The sequence below is a fragment of the Dermacentor andersoni genome, chromosome 11 (genome assembly GCF_023375885.2).
Source record: "Dermacentor andersoni chromosome 11, qqDerAnde1_hic_scaffold, whole genome shotgun sequence".
NCBI lineage: Eukaryota > Metazoa > Arthropoda > Arachnida > Ixodida > Ixodidae > Dermacentor > Dermacentor andersoni.
The window spans coordinates 64590511-64610700 of NC_092824.1; the positions used below are offsets into that span (position 1 = coordinate 64590511).

A 20190-nucleotide genomic window follows, 5' to 3' on the forward strand; every position below is an offset into this window, starting at 1 on the left:
GGAACACGCCACTAACATTTACTAAAGATTGAATTGCATCATCCCAGCAGTGACGACACTACGGCCTCTATCTTTATGAAAGGCGTGTGAAACGTATGGGCGTGTATTCAATACATCTTAGGGTTCCTTCGCCGCTCTATTGTTTGAATTTATATGCGTATGGCAGTGTGAATTACAAGCCCACTTTCGGAAATTTCGGGGATCGTTAAGGAAGCTTGAGCGGCCAAATTATACGCCGAGCTTCTCTGTTACGCTTCCTCTCTCTCGTCAGCTGTCGTCTCATAAAACCATTTCCACGTTTTACGTGTCTTTGAATAGGCGGCCCCGGAGTTGGCCCCGAGCTGAATGCTTCCTCTTAAGAAGGAAATCTACGCTAATTACAGCGGAAAATTTCCGTACTCGAACGGAGCGTAATATAGTCGACAGTGAACCTGCGATAGATTGAACGATTACGGCTAAGTCGGTGATACTGCGTTGCCGAAGGTCCGGATGGACTTACAATTGCCATGAGGTCTTCGCGACTTACTTTTGCCTAAGAGAGCCCAAAGCAGAGGCAAGTGCAATTCAGCGAAACACATCAGATAAAAATATGCATACACCTTTGTCCGAGTGACCGAGCACTCACTACTGCTCCAGTCTGTACTGTTCGAATTAGGGTTAGTGCATATTGCCGGTGACATAGACAAGCGAAGTGAATTCCGTTGGTTCGTATGCTAAAATGGTGCCCACGCGTGAAATGCAGCGAGCCAATAAAGGTAATAGATGCAACAATGTTTAGCCAGTACGCGCACGTCGTTGGTAATGACCAGACAATTCTGGTTACACAGATAAGTGAACACAGCGGCATTTTTTTTTTTTTTTGTAGCGATTCATCTCACATTCTATTCCCCTTATCATTCGTCGCAACGAGTCTTTGCACAGGCGATAACGATAACGCAGCCGTCGTCGGAAGCAATACCGGAAGAGAGAAGAAAGCGGAGTTAATCTTTAATAGGAGCTCTGACTGAGCACAAGCTGACTACACGAGAAATTACGTAACAATGATACGAAATACCGAGGGTCAAGAAAAAAAGCCTCGTCATATAGTGTCGTCTCCAATCGCGAAACATTCCGTGGTAACCTGACTTCGTTGCGCGTTAATATTGTATAACGATGTTGCACTTTGCTATTCTTGTCATGTAATTACTGTTGCCCCCCTTACTCAATGCCCTTCGATGGGCCTGCAAGTTATTGTAAATAAATAAATAAATAAATAAATAAATAAATAAATAAGATATCTCGTACATCGCTGGTGGTGGCCACGGTCGTCATGGCGATCGTGTTGAGCGGCTCGTAGCGGCTGCCCGCTCCGCCGGCCTCGGTGGCCGGTCCACGGCGCCTGCGCTGCTTGTCCGACGGATACCGGACGTCGTCGGACCAGGGGTCGTCCTCCTCCTGCCAGGATCGCTGCCGATCGCCATCCCACGACGACGCCGCCGGGCCCGGGTCGTCGCCCTGCCAGCCGTCGTCGGCCGCTTCGGCTCCGCTTAGCGAAGCTCGCTTGTGACCCGCCGACCGAGATGACAACTGGCTGGCGCCGCTGCTGCGATGCAGTTGCTGCCGGGACAGGTCGGCATCTTCACCCAAGATGGCGTCCACGTTGTTGTTCTCGTACTCTGCGGAGATCGAAAAGCGCTTCAGAATACACAGCATGGAAGAAAGCAAGAAGAAAAAGAAAAGAAGCCGGCAGATCCCATGCCCTGTGGGAACCGATGTTATGCGAAGCAGTGTGCGGGAAGCCTATCAAGTTAACGAAACGACCACGACAGCACCAAGACGTAGACTGGTGTTTCATGACCCGGGGAGGTATTCTGTAGGACTCCACTTAGTGGACTGTCCATTTCGGCCGCTGCTGATTGGCTGGGGCCGCTCGTATCCTCCTTGCTCGTACAGCTGCATCCAATCAGCAGCGGCCGAAGTGGACACTTCAGTAGGTGGACTCTTACAGAATACCCTCCCTGCATGCTATGACATTCATGTCATGACCTATCATTTATGTTCGTCATACACTCTTGTCATACTATGCCAATTTTGGTACATACCAAGTTAACGAAACGACCATGAGAGCAACAAGACGTAGGCGGCTAGATAGATGGATAGATGGATAGAATCATCAGAAGAGCACCCAGGCACGTGATGGCATGCGATAGTTCCTACGTATTGCGCGAGGCCGGGCTGGGTTCGTCGTCTGCTTGTGAGAAGCCACGATCGGAAGTTGTAACAGGTGGCTATTTGTGTAGATGTTCGGGAGACTGTGCTGCCGTCGCCATGGCGACGATGTTTCTAGTTACCGAGCCGTAGCACTAAATATCTGAAATGCGGGGCCGGAAAGACACAGCTGCTTCGGTGGCTAGCTGAAGTCAAACTTACCACGAGCCAGGCAACGTACGTTGTGCTGTGAAGTGCTTTTTCAGCACTTCACACGGATAAAAATTCGGCTTTCATCCAGAATCGCGATAGTAAGCCGAATTTTTATCCGTGTGAAGTACTGAAAAACGCACCGGTCACAACTTACGCGGGAGATTGTTGAAGCCCATTTCACAGCAAGGGCTGACAGACACGTGTGTTAGCGCGCCATCTTCGTGCCCATATTCACAGGAAGTAAGATTTCTTGATCAGTTTAGCCGTGCATGACAGAATTGCGCATGTTCTACGACTTATGAAGGAGTAGTCTTCTCTCGATGTGACTTGTTGTGACGACATTGCTTGATGCTCTCTTGTGGCTATATATTTCTTGCAACATGCGAATAAAACCACTTGGAAGTCAGCACTCTGTCCCTTCTTCTGGCCGGCTAGGCTTGTTTCTTCATTTCCTAGTTGCGCTTAACCAGTTGCAGAATGCAATACCAACACGCCCAGTCCTCAACTCTTGTGCAGAACACACCACCACAGATTGGTAGTGCGACGACACATTTACTGTGTATCGTCGCACGTTGCGCTCTTTATAGTTTCACTGTGCCTCTGCCGTTCTTTTGACGCCATTTAGTTTCTCACTGCAGTAGAACAAGTAGTCCCAACTACTACATGCGATTCCTCAAAGGAGTGGAAAGAATTAGGGAAACCGAGTGGCTCAATTTCGTGAATGTAATCGCCTTACTTCTACTTCTATTTAATTACTGAGCAATTATGAACATTTAAGTCAAAATTCACAAAGTATCCTTTGGCCATGTTAACTTTCCTTCAGAGCAATCTCCAACCATCTCAAATCAAATTTTGTAACTGTGATGCATTTACTGACACTCATTCTCAATAAGTTGCTAAAGGCATTATGTTGCCTCGAGTGCCCTTTTTCGCTAGCATCTATTTAGCCAGTAAATGAAACAAAAAATGGTTTTCTGTGGTTTGATTGGACGCGACGTCACAAGGCGGCGCCACCAGCGCTGCTGCTGGTATTTGAAAATTAAATCAAGCAGAAAGTTTTTAAAGCACGAATAGAACAACAAATAGCCCTAGCTATTTCAAGACAGACGATGGCGCTGATGATGATCACCATCATCATTACCATCATCTAACATCCGCGTCTTCGGTCTTTCGCGAACGGTACGGCATGCATACGGAACAGCTAAAGCTGTCGATCACCAAATCATCTCTTCTCTCCTCAATCGCTCTGAGACAGTGTTTCCGTCGAGGCTGTTGCAAGTTCTGCCCACGAATGTCGACAGAACAGCTTCGCAAACGGCTCCACGTCGCAGTCATTTCTCACCCGCGTCTCCAGCCGACCCCTGGTCAGTGCGAGAGGACCTCGTCTGGCCCCCCGTCGAGTCTATGGCGTTGCCGTGCATCCGTCGCCGCACGAGCGGTGGTTGCCTCCCGTACACCACGCCGCCGCTCGTCGTCCTCTGTTTGACGTCGCTGGCTGCGACGGTGGGCGATTCGCCCTTGTGCCGGTTCTCCGGTTCCGGTTCACCTTGTTGCAGCGCTGCAGCGAAACCACAAGTTTGACAGTCAACACACACAGAGAGAGAGAGAGAGAGAGAGAGAGAGGAGAAGGAAAGACAGGGAGGCTAACCAGATTGAGTCCAGTTTGCTACCCTACACGGGGGGAGGGTAATGTGGAGTGAAAGAGAGAGAGAGAAAAAACATGAATCTATACCGCACTTTCACATGCACTAAGGTAGATGCAGGGTGTCTATAGTTGGGCACTCAAGTCTGCAGTTGCCTTCAGGTAGCGAAGAAGCGCTCGAACTGCTTTCTGGGCTAATGGACTGTGAGACCAGGCTCCCAAGATCTTTGCTTCTGTAAATGGCCTGTCATACAGTCTATTCGAGGCACACTAAAAGTGTCAACTACAAGACGGTCAACTGGCCGTTCGCATCACTAAGTACTTTGTGCGTAGTTATCGCACTGGCAAATACCAACCAACGACCAAACAACCAAACTGACTCAATTGATCAACGGGAAAGAAAAATTTCGCTAGCACATGGTAATGCCCGCGGGATTTTTTTTTTCACCTCTCACTGTCGCCATTGCAGTAGTCGTAATGTTGCAGAATTAGCATGGTACGAGACTACCCGTTATATAGATGCTCTCATCTCCAGCAGCGTTGTTAGAGGAGGACACTAACGTGTTCGCGACGTCACGCGACTCCTTTATATACGTTTTGCAGTGTGAGTGAAAGGAAGCAAGCCAGCATTTAGCGTAACTAGGAAATACGCTAGGGAATAGTAGGGAATTACGGATTTTCTGAAGAAAGGCTTTTTTTTCCTTGGACGACATTTTAGATTTAGAAAACAGATTTAAATACCGTTGAGATTGTTAAGTTAGGTCCTGCGCAAAATATTATCGGCACGGCGACTGAGGTATAATGACGACAACGAATACTGCGACATGACAAGGAAGGTGGGGACATATGGATGACAAATGCACGACAACTGCATTCATTTGACTGACATAAAACATCCTGGAGCCAGTATTGCAAGATGAACGCTGAGAATGCATGCTGTGCTAACATGTAAGGCAAAAATAACCACTTCGTCGAAATTACATGTATGTGAAAGCAGAAACAACGTCACTATGTTGAAATCTTATAAATTTGATTTTCAGTTCACATACTCTGCATTTGCCAAATTTCATCTCCACATCTCTTCTAGCATGCCCATGAGAACGAGTTAAAGTGCCTTTTGAGCACTGAACAACAGTTTTAAACTAAATGACAGCGTTCCGATTCGAGTGCTTAGAACATTACTGCTTAGCGCAGTAAAATGGAAGGCGGGGAGTTCGTGTATTTTTTTTTCTTCTTTCATTTACCAGTAAGGCAGCAACTTTAGTGCCATCATTAGACGTTTGTTCCCGTACCATTCCTTAGGACTGTGTACTGACCCTCCCCTACCATTAGATTTCACAAAATTTATTACAGAGACCAGATGACTGCTTTCTCTCGCATGAGAAGTGAGGGTACGTGTTAATATTTTCCGGTGTTGCAGCACAGTAAATGATGTGCGGAAAGAAAATTACTTCCACTTGTCCCTCTTCTCTTGTGGACCTCATGTGCAACGGACACTCAGCTTCATAAAAACACTATGCTCAAAATCAATGAGGCTGTAAGCAGACTCTTCATTAACCACGGCTGAACAAAACAAAAAGCACCTTTGAAAGTGCGAAGTGATAGGGAGCCGTATTTTTAGTTTTAAAGAACCAAGCTTTCAATTATGTTCAGCTGTGCTAAGTAGCTTCCATTACGTATAGCGATTATCTTAGTGGTAGCGTTTAACTATGCACGCGTTACTGCGGTGGGAGCAGTGGGTGCGCAAAGTTTTCTTCCTCCACGCCGACATTTTCTTCCCCTGTAAAGTACGCAGACCCTCAAGTAGAGTCATACAGCAGCAAAGCAACCTCTTCAGGAGTAAAAATGAGTTAAAGGGCCTTTTTGTTAATTGCAGCACAAACCATACTTTGACTTCGTCACAAGAGCAAATAATTTTCGATAGTTAATATGAAGTTTTCCTTTTATGTCGCCATTTACGTTCGTGAACACATGAACTGAAATTCTCTGATAGCAATTTTCCGGGAACTGTCCAAAGTGCAATGACCTTTTTCCGATATACAGACCTACAATATGTAAGAAGTGTTGAAAAGGTGACCTGATTCACAAGCGTTTTCTTTATAGCAACCTCACAGAAGTGTCAAATACTTTCACATAGCATTAAGACATACTAGTGCCACATATAGGCAGAGATGTTTTTTATCACTGTATGTATTAACACTCTCACATCGCCAAGCAATAAAGCCGGCGCCGGGGGCTGCGAACGCCTTTAACAAGGATGAGGCTACACGATAGCTAAAACAGTCAACTCGACGTGTCAAGCGCAGTCCTCGTGATAGCAAAGAGGCATACTAGAGCCACATTGTCATATCAAGTTAAAATATGACGGTCAAACTTAAGCACCACTTTTTTCATACGTTGCACTGCCACGGGCAATGCCACGTTCCGACGCCTTCTTATTGTCCAAACTTTCGTAATTAAGTCAGAGCTTCTCCCCAACATCAGACGTCAGGGTTTCACAGGGCGTTATTAATCTGTTTCTGAACCGAAGAGGAACACCCCCCCTCTCCCCTGCAGATGAAATATTGCAACAACGAGGTCTGGACGAGCTGTCTTCGAGGTACCCCCGTCATATATCTTATATACCTTACTTCTTTCTGGCACGCGTACTCCAATCGATTATTCCTCCGTGGAAACAAATTCTAGGGATTCCCCCCCCCCCCCTTTTTTTTGCCCTATCTCGTGTATCGAAGAGTTTGAAAAATAGCAGCTCCGGCTTCGGACAGTTTCATTAGGCAACGTCTTCTGCTGCTAATTAGCCGACATGTCTCGGCCGAGTACGCACGGGTTCGTGCGGCGAGATTTGTTGAGAACCACATTGGCAGCACGTGGTCGTCGTTGCAGATTCGTGCTTCTCTATAACGCCACTGCGGAAACGGATTTCGTTTCTTCACTTCCTTTTATTTTTTTTTGTTTCTTTTTCTTCCTTCCTGACCGGGTTAGTACAAAACGAGCGAAACGCTTTCTCTATTCCGCCAGACGGCGTTTTGTGCGCGCGGCAGAAAAACGACAGTCGCGCGTGAAATTGGATAGGACTGCGCTTTCTGATGGCAAAGCTCGTTATGGGACCGTCTGCTTCTACTGCCTACCAATTTTTTTTTTTTGTCATGTAGCGTTTATTTTTCTGTTTCTTCAATGTTTCCGCGAAAGTTATCTGCGTTGTTCCCATTTTCATCGTTCCTTTCTCAAAGAGCAGACGAAACTAACGCAGACGATAACGATTGTTTCTTTGCCTTATCTCCTCGCAATTTTTTGTGTGAGCTCTTCTATGGGCGTTTCGTCCCACTTTGCGTTGGCTGCCTAAATAAAAGAAGATGACAAAGAAGGCAAGTCAGAAGAAGCTAGAGCAGGCAGCCCCTATCTCGCAAAAGCCGGTGCTTTCTTTTTCTTTTCGTTTTCACAGAGACGGGAAGGCAAAGAAGAGAAAGATTCATTTCGACTGCTCTCTTGTACCACAGCTACACGCGTGTTAGGCGTTCCGCTCGACGGGATCGATTGCAGACGGCATACCGCAGAGGGCGGTTTCTCCCACATTTTGGGGCACCCAAACGAGAGATACACGCAGCGGAAGAAAACAAACCGAGCCGAGCGATTAAAGCCAAAGCACGAAACGGAGCTTGGAGAGGACAAAAAGCAAGGCCGAAACTTCCGATTCTCGCACGAGATCCCGTGGGAAAGAGCTCGCGCTGACGTGAGGCACTAGTTCTTAAGTCCTCGTTGGGAATTCCTGCCTGTTCCCTTTGTCTCGCAGGAGCGCGTTCGCTTCGAGAACAAGGAATAGAGAGAGAGAGAGATAGAGAGAGAGAGAGACCGAGAGAATTAGAAGCCACCTGTCTTGCCTTTCCACTGACAGCGGATTCTACGCGGTTTCGCTGCAGAGGACACCTTATTATGGAGCCAATTTGGCCTGCGTTTCCGGCCGACTGCCAAGAAGGCATCGCGTGCGACGGGCGACGACTTGCGTGTCGGTAACAACATTTCAACGCAGAGTAGTTCCGACAGGAAGGCTCTTTCGTTTTGCATTTAGTGAAGGTAGACGAAACGCACAACACCAAATATATTTGCTTGAACCGTGGCAGAAGTGCGGCAGTAATATATACAACCTTATGAAACACAGAGGTCGAATGGTGAGCCTAATTTTCAGTATGCAAATGAATGGACTGTCCCTACGATGTCACTTGCCTGCTTTTACAGTTTTATTTTTTATTTTTCGTGTGAGTGTCTGTTTGTGTGCGTGTGAGCTCCTCTCTCGTGTTCTCTCTTCTGCTGCCTTGGAGCCTCTTCGAGACAGACGGTGCGGAATCCTAGATGCTTTAATGAATAGCCCCAGTCAAATTTAAATTTTTATTCTTCTGGACATGCATATTCATGCATCCGCAGTTCCCCCTACAGGAGAAACTAAGTAACCGCCCCGAAGAAGGTCTAGGTGAAACGTTTAATGCCAAAGGACATGAATGCTCCTGCCGTGAAAACTTCAGCTTAAGGTTTGAGACGCACATCATACACGCAACAGTCTCAGGACATGCGGCTACAGCATCAGTTTGCTCGACTGGGCTGCATCACCCATATTACGTATGAAAAATGTATGACAAAAAAGACGTATGAGGTTTAAGGCATCAGAGCAACTGGCTAGGCCCACTCGAGGACCATCAGGTGAAGCCTGACTGCCCTCTCGAGGGCCCTCTGAACTGCCAGGATTTGGGAGGTCTGGTCCTGGGCCCTAATGAGCTTCATCATTTCCTCTTGGGTGAAAGGGGGAAGGGCAGAGGCGCAGCCCCACAGGACATGCTCGAAGTCCGCATAACTACCACACAGGGGGCAGTCGGGGCTTGGGAACCGTTCGGGGTACATTGTGTGCAGCGCCGTGTGACTCGGGTAAGTGCTTATTTGCAGAAGTCTGAATGGTAGGGTAAAATTTTATTGAAGTCCTACAGATCGTGATTCTTCACGAAGCGGCCCGCTCCCACGTGGGAACCGGAAGGCCGAGCCTCTCGGCCGCGTCGTGGGCCTGCTGGACAGCCCAGAGTTGGCCAGCCAAAAGAGGGCTGCGGAGAAGCGCCTCCCAGCTGGCCGAGCTGTTATCGATGATAAAGCGTGACCGGGTACAACACCATAGCATGTGTTCTAACGTGGCTATTTCTTCACAATCGCGGCAAATACTATCGGTTTAATTATCCGGATATATTTTATGCAAGAGCCACAGGATTGTAGACAAGCATGCTTGTTTTTAAATAGAGCTAGTGAGCGGCATTCTTCTACCATGCCGGTAATAACATGATGCGTATTCAGTAGCTGAGGAATCATTTGTGTAATTTTTTTTGTTTGCCTGCCTTAATTTGCCCGAATTCTCTTAGTGCAATAGACAGTGCGTCTAAAACTACAGGTACGCTGTTCCCGAAAATAAGCTTCGCGGAATTCACTCTCAACCTCAAACTCCACACCAGAACGCTATATCTACTGAGCGAGCGTGCCCAATACGAAAAACAAAAATAAACACTCAAGCGGCCCGTAATATACACTCGTTCGAACACGGGGTGACAGAATATCCCCGGAAATGAAGCCATTTAATTCGCTTAAAATCAAAATGCAAAGCTTTTTTTTTTTTCGTTGTTCTGCTCGTGAAGAGCTCGCGAACCGCTCTTCGCGCGACGCTTCCGCGAAACTCACTACATTATACGGGAGCATAACGCCTCGAAAACCGGTCGCGGCGTCGTTCGCCAAATTTCCCCGGGAATCTCGTCTGCGTAACGTCACCCAGTCGAAGGCGCCACAGGCGCGCTGCGAGGAACCACGTGCTTTAATTAAAGCTGGCAATCATTTTTTCCCAAGGGAATTTCTCGACGCAACTCTCTCTCTCTCTCTCGCACACACACACACACACACACACACACACACACACACACACACACACACACACCATCCCAAGAGAACGTCTCCACGCAACTCTCTCTCTCTCTCTCTCGCGCGCACACACACACATCACTCTTCAGAAGCGCGCGTTCCTGAGTGCCTCCCTTAATTTTGGCGGCGGCCGTGCGCAGGACGTAGGGCGCGACGTGAACGACCAAACGGTCCGGGACGCCTTTCGGGAGACGCGGAGAGAAACCTCGCTGGCTTCGAGGGCGAGCGTTCGGCGGCGGGCGGCCACCAAAGCGAGGGCCGTTCGTCTGTCTCAATCAACGCTCTTCGGGCGACGGACGCAACGCTCCCCCGAACGTTTCGAGGCGCGCACGAAACGCAGCGCGCCCCGAATATGCCCCCCCCCCCCCTCCACGCCTCCGCCCCCCCCCCCCCCCGCAACCGTCCCCCTTCGTCGGCCAGTAGCGCGCCAGCCGTAGCGTATACGCACGTCTTCGTCGACGTTCAGAAGGTTTTTCGAGCCCGGAGTAAATTGGTTTCGAGCCGCGGCGCAAACTATGCGCACACTCGCCGGCGGTCTCCGCTCTCGGCACAAAGGCGAAACACTTTGGCGGCGAAATTCATTACAAACGCCACTCTCCTTCTCCCTTCAGTCTCACACTCTCTCTCTCTCTCTTTCTCTCTCTATTTATCGCAATCTCGCTCGCGCACCTACAGGCGCCGCGCTATAGCGGCTGATTTGGCTAAGCCTCTCGATGGCTTTCCTTCTCCACACACTCGCCCCTCTACGCGCGGGCTCGTCCCGATGCGAAATAATTCGTTCTGTGCTACCACCGAGCGCATCACATTTGTTCTGGGAGCTGTCAAGCCTCTACACAGGGAACGCGTCGGGATGCGAAGGGCGTGAAGCATTCTACGTACCAAAAAAAAAAAAAATAAATAAAGAAAGATCGGTTGATGTAGAAGAGGTTTATGGTTGTGCGCCGTTGTAAGCTTCGCATAGCCTGAACCCGATTTCCCAGCGCACTTCAGAAGCCAGGCCCCGCTTTCTATGTATATCGCGGAAAGGAGGTGGAGGGAGGGAGGGGTAAGGGGAGAGGGAGTCGTTGATGCTTGAGTTCTGTACTGACGAGTTCCGCCGAGAATGTGCGCGTTCTGCTTATCTGAATAGTTGCGTCGTCATAGTCAGAGGCATCTGGCAGTCATGCAGTGGAGAGAACGAATGATCGTCCGACTTAAAAGTGAACCGGAACCGCGCAGCGCGCTCTTGATATTAACGTGCAGACTTCTGGGACAAAGTTGAACCGGTCACGCTAAACTTAAGCTATGTAGGGGTGACGCACTTGAAACTTCTGTCTCAATTGCAAAGATAAAAAAAAAAACAAGATGAGCTCAATTTACTGAGGCAGATGCATTAACTATCCACGCCCCTAGTCACGTCGTACTGTGACTTCAGGTCTTGTTGGCATGAAAGCTAAAATCTCCAGGAAGCGTCTTTACTTATGTATGAGAGAGGGATACAAGAGATACGAAGTTCTCCGTCCAAGAGAGAGAGAAAGATGAATATAGGAAGGCAGGGATGTTAACCAGTCAAGGGTCTGGTTGGCTACCCTACGCTGGGGTAAGGGAAAAGGGGAAGATAGAGAAGGGAGAGACATGGTGGAGATACGTGTACGGACAGTACTTGAGTTAAAGCCGCTCTCGCAAACCAGACGTTCCGAGAAAGCACAAAAGTGCCTTCACTGCCTTCTGAGCCGACGATCAGTGGGGACGGTGCCCTAGTACTGTCTATTCAAATCTGTCCAAGATTACAAAATCGAACAGGCAGCTCTGTAAGCAGTGTTCATTGCTGTTGTTTTTATAATAAATGCATTCTAAAAGTATAGTAAAAGTAGCAGTAGAAGAAGTCCTAGATGGGAAGTGCTTTTCCAACTAACTTCTAGCTGTTACTTGGGCACTGTAATAAACGTTTCGCTGACTGATCTTTAGTACTAATTGTAGTAGTATCCACATGACAAACAAGAACTCATACGTTTTTTATGCACTTCGTAATAGAGAATGATGCCGAATTGCAAGCATGTTGCAGCTGTCAACGCAAGAATAGGCAAATAAAAATAAAAAATTGCGGCCTAATCAGTGCTCCGCCGGAAAGCTGACTGCGGATGTTAACAGTGAAAAATAGCGCTCAAGCCGCGACTGTTTCCGCCTCACCTTGCCGACCAACCAGTCTCCCTCCCATAGATCGCAAATCAATACTGCTAGTATTCGAGAGGCCGCGGCCAGCCCACACACTAAAGAAACATAGACAAGACACTATAACGTCGAGTTCAAATTGCAGAAGCCATGAAGATGGGAGAGCCGCGAGTACCTAGGAGGTACCATAGCGTAGCGCATCCATCCATGGACTCGGAACACACGGGGCGACGTATATCTCTTCGAAGACGCTCCATTAGTTGAGCACACGAACCGTGAGGAGGGTCTATTTATTTTAATTCTCTATTTTTTTTTCCTTTCTCAATACAAGGAGACAACACCGTAGGGCCCCCGAAACCTTCAAAGTAATAATAAAGGTGGAAGAGAATAGGTACGATGCAGTAAAAGAACGAGAAATCAAATTGAGAAAGAAAAGGTAAACAAGAAATAAAAGCAGACGGAGGAGTTCTAGGTGGGAGTGCTTTTCCAACCAATTTGTCAAGTGTCCCCTTTTTTTTTTTCGAAAGCAGGTCGAGCAGCTGCCGGAGGACGTCGTCGTCGGCGCGAAGTACGTTTCGAAGGTGTGGCGTTTGAACGATTACAAATGACTCTAAAGCTCGCGAGTAAATAAAGAATGTAAATCGCAAATATGTAACGGCAAACTGCGACGATCGGCGAGAAAACTGCGAACTGCGCGGTTGACAATACGCGAGTCATAAATAACACCTCTCTACGGGATTTTTTTTTTTTTTTCGCGGGCCGAGTGTGACAAGATATGCAAAAATAAACGCTCGTGCAAAGCTTAAACTACATATACAGCGTTGAAGGCTAAAAGAGAAAAGGCGGCTCGGATACGCGAACTATCATGCGATAAGCATGCGGAAAGCAAATAGGCGTAAGAAGTACAGTCGGCGTTGAGTTTACGCGCAGCGGGATCTGAGAAAACATTGAATTTTCCAGCAGTTGGAAACTGTGGTTAGTAAAAACGTCACGACCTATGTCCGCTCGCACCAGGACAAACTGTAAATCCGAATACAGGGCGGCGCACCAAGGCTGCGACAATAGTGAGCTTTTTTCTGTTTTTCTTAGATCCTTTGCTCCGCAATCTTTTGACACCGGCTGTAGAGTTGGGTCACCAGGAATACAGTAGTCACGACAATGTAACAAAAGATGGTATTGGTTGGCAAACATAAATGTCTTCTATATAACGCCGATAGCTTACGTCACGGCTAACCAAAACAAACCTACTACGCAGGTAAGAGTTTGACGAAGGCTCTTCTGGTCTGTCAACATGTTACACGCAAAAAAAAAAAAAGATACACCGACGATTACGATATTCCCTAAGGCGAAATGGGACCGCAGCTCTATACGTGTTATCATTTCGCGATATATTGAGGCGAAGAACTTGAGAGAGACATGCAGCAGAGTCGGCGAGCGTCGAAAATCTGATCTGCGGGTCAAGCGCGCCGGCTTTTATGCATGACTCGGCGAAGGACACTGGTGCCACATGACTTCAAGAAAGCACGACACGATTCGCGTCGCGCGTACAATCGCATTACAAAACAATTGCAAACCATGACAATCAAAACAAGCGCGAACGAGACCGAAGCAAGCGAACCAAACAAGCGCGAGCGAGAGCTGACGCGAGCAAACGACAGTACGAAGCTAGAGGTCCGGCTGAGACCAGTTGCGAGTACGCATGAAGTGGTTGTAAGGGTCCACGTGACCAGCTTCCCGCGCGCACGTCTCTGAAGGGGCCACTCTCATTGGTCTCCACCGTTCGCGGCTCCCGTCTTTCGCATCCCGCTCCGCGTTCGCTCTTTCACCTTTCGCTGTGCTAGTTCGCTCAGTTACGCCGCCGACGCTCGCCACATGAATGGGCGCCTACGAGCTGCTCTCTAAAAGTAAAAAAAAACTAACGCTACTGATTAAGTTGGAAATTGTGGAGTGCGTAGTAAACTGACGACTGTGTTCTGAACAAGGAACCAATATGACTTCAGGACCAAATTCGATCAATAATCAATGCTACTGATTCTGGTCAATCACAAAGCGCTTAGAAGTACAACGAGATACACAACCTCTGGCGCCAGTCACCTAAGGCCGCATGTGCATTTCAACGCTGAACTGCCTTACGAATGGGAATTATGTCTGTCTACGTGCAAAAACTAAAACACTAAACCACGATACAGCTTTTTTTTTTTTAATAATGAGTTCTGCTAGTACGGCGCCGCATATGTAGCGTGGGACAAATATTTTCGCATTTCATTCAGATCGATCTGTTAATTCTTTAGGGCTTTCAGAGTGACATCAAGTATCTGTGATACACACACACACCCAAAAAGACAGTAGTAGTTTTCTCAACTCATCCGCATGAAACAAAGGAAATCCAGCGGAAGAAAACGCAATGCCTCTTTCACGTTTGCTCACCGAAGGTGGTTCAAAACATAACCTGGTTCAAACTCCACAAGACTCCTTTGTAACGTATAGTTTACATCCGTTTCTTTCACGCAGTATTCAAGGTTCCTAAAGGTGAACATCCCGACAAAGGCCGACACGCAAAAACTTTCCAAGGTGTGGTTCCTTTCGCCGATGTCACCCTCAGACTCCCTCAGACGTTCGCAATCTTGGGCGTACATACCGACGCGAAGTCGACGTGAAACAACGCGTTGCTCGCGCCGTCGTCGCAATCCTTCGCGAACAGGTTATTTTCGCTGCTCGTTTGTGCGAATCGTTGTCGGCCTTGCCTCTAGAGCGCTAACCAAGCTCGCCGTCGCGATCGCGTAGCGGTGTTCATAAATCATCCGCCGAGCCACGAGCACCCCCGTACTCCTACTTCGTGTCACTTCAATCCACTCCGCGATATACCACCACCCCCTCACTCACCCCTTCATACACTCTTCTTCGTCGTCATCTATCTAGCGCATGATGGCAGGTAAGTGCGCGTGTACGCTCTCTCTCTCTCTCTCTCTCTCTCTCGCTGACCGACCGTCGCGCCGCCTGGTGGAGGCTGGAGGCACGAGTGGGTGCATTCCGCTCGGTGGCACCGAATGGAAATGCGCTTTTCACGCTACATCGCACCCACCTCGCTTTCCCTAGCCCTCTTCGCTTGCCGCGCTTTTCCGCTGCTTCTCGCGTCCGGAAAGTTTTGATCTCTGTCGAGCCTCGGCCCCGCCCACCGAGAACTTGCAGGACGACTGGGTAGTTACGCCATGCGGCACAAATGGTCGCGGCCGGTGGAGGAATGCGCTGGCCGCGGCAGGAACAGGACCGGCCGTTTTATGCATGAGTTTTTCCCGTAAGTGCAGGGTTCTCCAACCCCCTCGTGGAGTTTCTGGTAGGAGATGCTTGCTCGCGCGCATTTGAAGCAAGGTCTCGCAGACACAAAGTAGGGCTTCTTGCAGTTCTAGAGACGTCTTTTCTTTTTCTTTCATTCTGGGCTTCGAGCTGACCGGATGCGAAGCAAAGTAGAAGAATGACGTGGACCAGAAGCAGCGAGAGCACAGAAAAATGGTCAAAGTGTCGGAACTATTTGTTTTTAAAAATGGTCCACCGGTTCGCTCAGACCCCCGGTCTCTGCTACGTGTAGAAAAGTTCAGAAGCATAGCCAGTGCAGTGAGTGAGAAAAAGAGGGGACGTCGCTGCTCTTCTCGGCGTCTTGCCTTTGCTTGACTTGGTACACAAGAACGGGTGACCAGCTCTGCTTGTGTTCGCATCGATTGATCGTGTGTTGGTGAAATGCATTCAGAGAACCCAGTTCGTGTAACGTCACCGGCGTAATATCAAACGAGACTCATACCGAAGGTTCCTGCACACACCTGCACAACCAGCGCTTGTGTTGTCTGCGTCTTCTCTTACTGTCTAATTGTATCTTGACAACATGGATAGGGACGCCATTGTTAAGCTCTAGGACACTGCTAGAATAGGGACACATCGTTGTCTTGTAGTAAGATCGAAACTCATAGCCAGGTGCATCGTAGGGTCCAGCGAAGCGCTCTCGTCTAACGCTATAGTAAGGCCCTGTGCAGAGTGAATCAAAGAGAGAGAGAGAGAGAGAGAGAAAGAAATGCAAAGGAAAGACAGGAAGGTTAACCAGAGATTATTTCCGGTTGGCTACCCTGTACAGGAGGAGGGGCGAAGGGATGAGATAGTGAATCGAACTTGCTTTAAAAGGTCAAGCAGCCGGTTTTAGTTGCCACCACTCGCAAGAAAAAAAAAAAAAGTCCATGCCAACACCGTAAGATGGCCATTCCGCCTTCGCGACTCCATGCGCTCTCAGCCGCAATTTTTTTTTTTCGTCGAATCCAGGCCTCCACTGCCATTAGGCGACGCTGGCGAAATTCGCCGCCGAAAAGTGCGACTCGTACTGTACACGTTCCCAAGCTCCCTGTCGAACACCAGCGTTTTCTTTTTCGTTTTCCACAGAGTGGCTCCACAAGAGTCCACGGGAACGCTCACGAGGGCTCGACTGACGTGTCACCCGGGGGAACGATCAATCAGAGAAGCGCCGTCCGAATAAATCGCTCGGGCTGCGCATACGTCACACATTGTCTGCGCCAACGTGTGACGTATGCACAACCTGAAGCCCATTCCTCGTTCAGTTACTAGATAAAAGGGGGCACACGCAGATGGCGGCCGCTTTTGCATGCCTGAATAGAGTGTCGGGGCGTTTCGGTATTGCGAGACGTAGCGCGCTTGCGAAAAGCCGCGAACGACGACGCCATTGACGTCAGCCGACGCTTCAGGGTCGCCGGGCTCGGCTCGCCAGACTACGCAGTGTCGAGGTGCGACGCAGAGCGCCCACGTGACACGCGGACCTTCCCAAGAATAGATAAATCAACCGCGTTGGAAACGAGAAGGCGCACGCAGCTGATAAAAGCTAGAAAAGAAGAAAGAAAGTGAAGCGAGCGCATAAAAATGAAGGACTGGAGAAAGCGACGCAAGAGAGGAGGAGTGGATGGAAAAGAGGGAGGGTGGCAGGTGATGGCTGCACCTGCTTCTACCCAATAATCGATGTCAGGGAGGAAAGAAATCGCTTTTTCACATTAGCGCTGGAAAAACACTGCCTCGAAGAGATAGTGGGCGGGGAAAGAATGAATGAGAGAATGCAGAAAGACAAAAAAGAAAATTCAGAGGGCGCTCCATATAAGTGCGCTCGCTGCAGGTTAGAGTCGATAATAGCTGAATCAAATTAGGGAAAGAAAAAGGACGAGTGGGGAGACGTACGCCCGCCTCTGCGGTGGGGGACAAGGCTGGTGGGGTCGGGGAGCGGCAGCGCATGGGCACGTCTGACTACGCAGGAGGAACAAAAAAATAACAGATAAATAAATGAAGGACAAGAAAGGCCACGGCAGCAGAGGCAAACGAAGAACGAGGTTCTTTGTATATAAATAGCATACTGTGACTGGATAAACAAAGCCGTGCAACGTTGTCAGGGCAATGATACGTAGACGGAAGGTACACAGTGAGCGCGTGTGCGTGGGTGTGTGCGTGCGTGCGTGCGTGGGTGAGTGCGTGCGTGGGTGGGTGCAACGCAGTACCGTCAATGTTTGAAAGGGCACGGACTCCTCATTTGATTCTCGGAAAGCACTCAGACATGCTGAACGAAGCACTTTGATGTCATGCGAGAGAGAACCGAGGCGAGTGACTACATTGTCGTAAAAGCGAGTTTCCACCGGTAGTGCCTTTTTTCTTCGCAGTAAAATTCGTGAGCAGGCTGTGTTTCCTTAAGAAGGCTAACCGGCGTTCGCCTGTCTTGTAGAGTCATTTGATCACATCATCGTGGCTGACTGCATGCCTTATAAGAATGCAATGAGGTGGTAAGGTAGCATTATAACAGGCGAAAAAAAGAATTTCAGTGGCAGCCACCGTAATCTTGTTGTTTCATTTGTATACGACTTGAAACGGTGGATATCTGTTGCACGCGAAAATCAATGTGATCTTCACTTTTTTTTTTCTAAACGACTTTTCCGCATAAATAAATTGAGGGCAAATGTCCCTACCATGATGTTCCAGCCCAGCTGTAATAGTGTAATCGTCACATCCATTAAAGTGGTAGATGTTGTGTTTAGCACATTATAGTACGTTTTCAAGTTTGTAGCGGAATGCGTTGTTGTTGTTCCAATTGACGCTGGTCAACTACATTAGAAAGTGCGTGCTGATGAGCGTCGACCCGAACAACGACGTATTTCGCCGCAGATTTTGAGGATACAATTTTCAAAAATCGCCCCTAAGCACAAACATGTCTGTTAAATGAATATTACTTCATTTATTCTCGGCTTCAATTTCGCAAAGTGTAGAATTATTAAGTTAACCACACTTTCGTTAATTAGGCACTACACTGAGATGCATTGCGCAGATAATCTCCATCACTTCAAGCAATCAAGCTGATGGAACCGAAGTGCACAAGCCGCCACTGGTGAGCTTTAGACGGGCACTAAATGTAAACATAATATCACCTTAAACTGACATTCTTCCATAACTTAACATATACAGCTCATTTCTTGAATTTCCCGCCGACATCCCAGCGCCGGTACGTCACTGTGATGTCACAGATTTTAAACTATTTCATCGTATCTGGACCGTTGCGGCGCAATAAAGGGCTCTCAAAATTTGCTCTGTTCAGTCTTTGGTTTAATTAAGAATACAATGCAGACAGTCTTTCCCGATGAAGTATTAGCTATGGCTCCAGGCGTCACTCTCGCAATCAATGACGTCACGACGGGCTAGTGCAGGAGCTCCAACACGGCACCACCACGGGTCTTTCGTTTCGCGTCGTTTCTCGCTTACCAAGACTCACCGCGCTGTAAGAGTTGCTATCTTGGGGGAAGGAGGGGGGGGGGGGGGTGACTGTGAAAGGCCAAGTTGCTGAAACAGCTCAAATATTTTGTTTGTGTTAAGTTTCCATTTAACGCCTGCTGTCAGTGAGATATATCACCTTGTATATACGGAAAGACGTGAGCTGCAGCTTGCACAATGTAGCCCCGGATTCAGCCCGGGAAAGAACGGGTCTAAAGCGGGAAAAATAACGAAACACGGCTGGGTGGGGGGGGGGAAGGGGGGGACGCGTATACTGCTTGCTATAGAGGGCGGACCCCGAAGCTGTAGGCTGCCGGCTGCACTGCAGGTGGAGTAGAAAACGAGTCCACGTTGGAAGCGAAGCGAAAACTTTCTGTGTGGCGCTGCAAGTAACGTGGGCAGATAAATTACGAGCAGCGAGGAAACGAGCTGCAGAAGAGAGCGAAGCCAGTGCCAACTCCGCGTGATAATTACGAAACGGTGCTGCTCGCTGTCTTACATTTCCTCTTATGTGCCCTAATCTCTGCAGCACTCTCTCGCGAGACTTTTGTTTTATTTTCTCATTCTCACGCGCACGGGTGCTTTGACGTCACAGTGACGCGTGAACTGTTGCACATATAAAGACGCTTTGAAATGTATTCTGCTGAAAGGCGAGTATAGCAGCAAGTTGTCTGCTGCAGGTTTTCGCGTTACCTACTGATCGTCAGCCTAGTAGGATTTGACACGAGCGTGCGGAGCCAGGAAGCATACGTATTGGTAGAACGACACTCAACTTTCTAACGTGTTCACGTCACACCGAAGTCACCCCTGACGTCACGTTCGGCGAATTACCTCGCGCTGCATTGCCGCTCCTGTTTCTACCTTTAGGCCGACCACGCAGGTCGCGACTTAGAATTCCTTGAGCAGGGTAAAAAAAAGATTGTACGAGTCACGTGTTATAGCATTTGGTCGTACTAGCACACTTTGTATACAGGTGCTTCGCTGAGAAAAAGTATAAAAATTTTCGGTTCAATTTTATACAGATTTTTTTTTATCCTATGAACGTAACTCGGAACTAAGATGTGCAGTCTAAACTTGGTATTGCGAAATTTTCAGTGCACTTGTCAATTTAGATTTGTGCATCTGAATTATGAATACATACATCTTTTTTTTCGGCAAGCCCGTGGACCGTATACTTTTTTTCACAGGTAACACACAGATACACACACACACGAACACACACACACACGCACACACACGCTCGAAGCTCACATCACCGCGAA

The 20190-nt window shown here is 48.4% G+C and overlaps 1 protein-coding gene across 1 annotated transcript in view; it reads right to left on the bottom strand.

Moving 5' to 3' along the window:
• LOC126518224 (pikachurin-like) overlaps window positions 1-20190 on the bottom strand; it is a 158597-nt gene that overhangs the window by 40015 nt on the left and 98392 nt on the right. Inside the window, exons 3-4 of the mRNA XM_055064295.2 lie at window positions 3743-3958; window positions 1285-1655 (exon numbers count right to left, since the gene is read on the bottom strand). Coding sequence (XP_054920270.2) covers window positions 1285-1655; window positions 3743-3958 — 587 coding nt within the window. The remainder of the gene's footprint in view (window positions 1-1284; window positions 1656-3742; window positions 3959-20190) is intronic.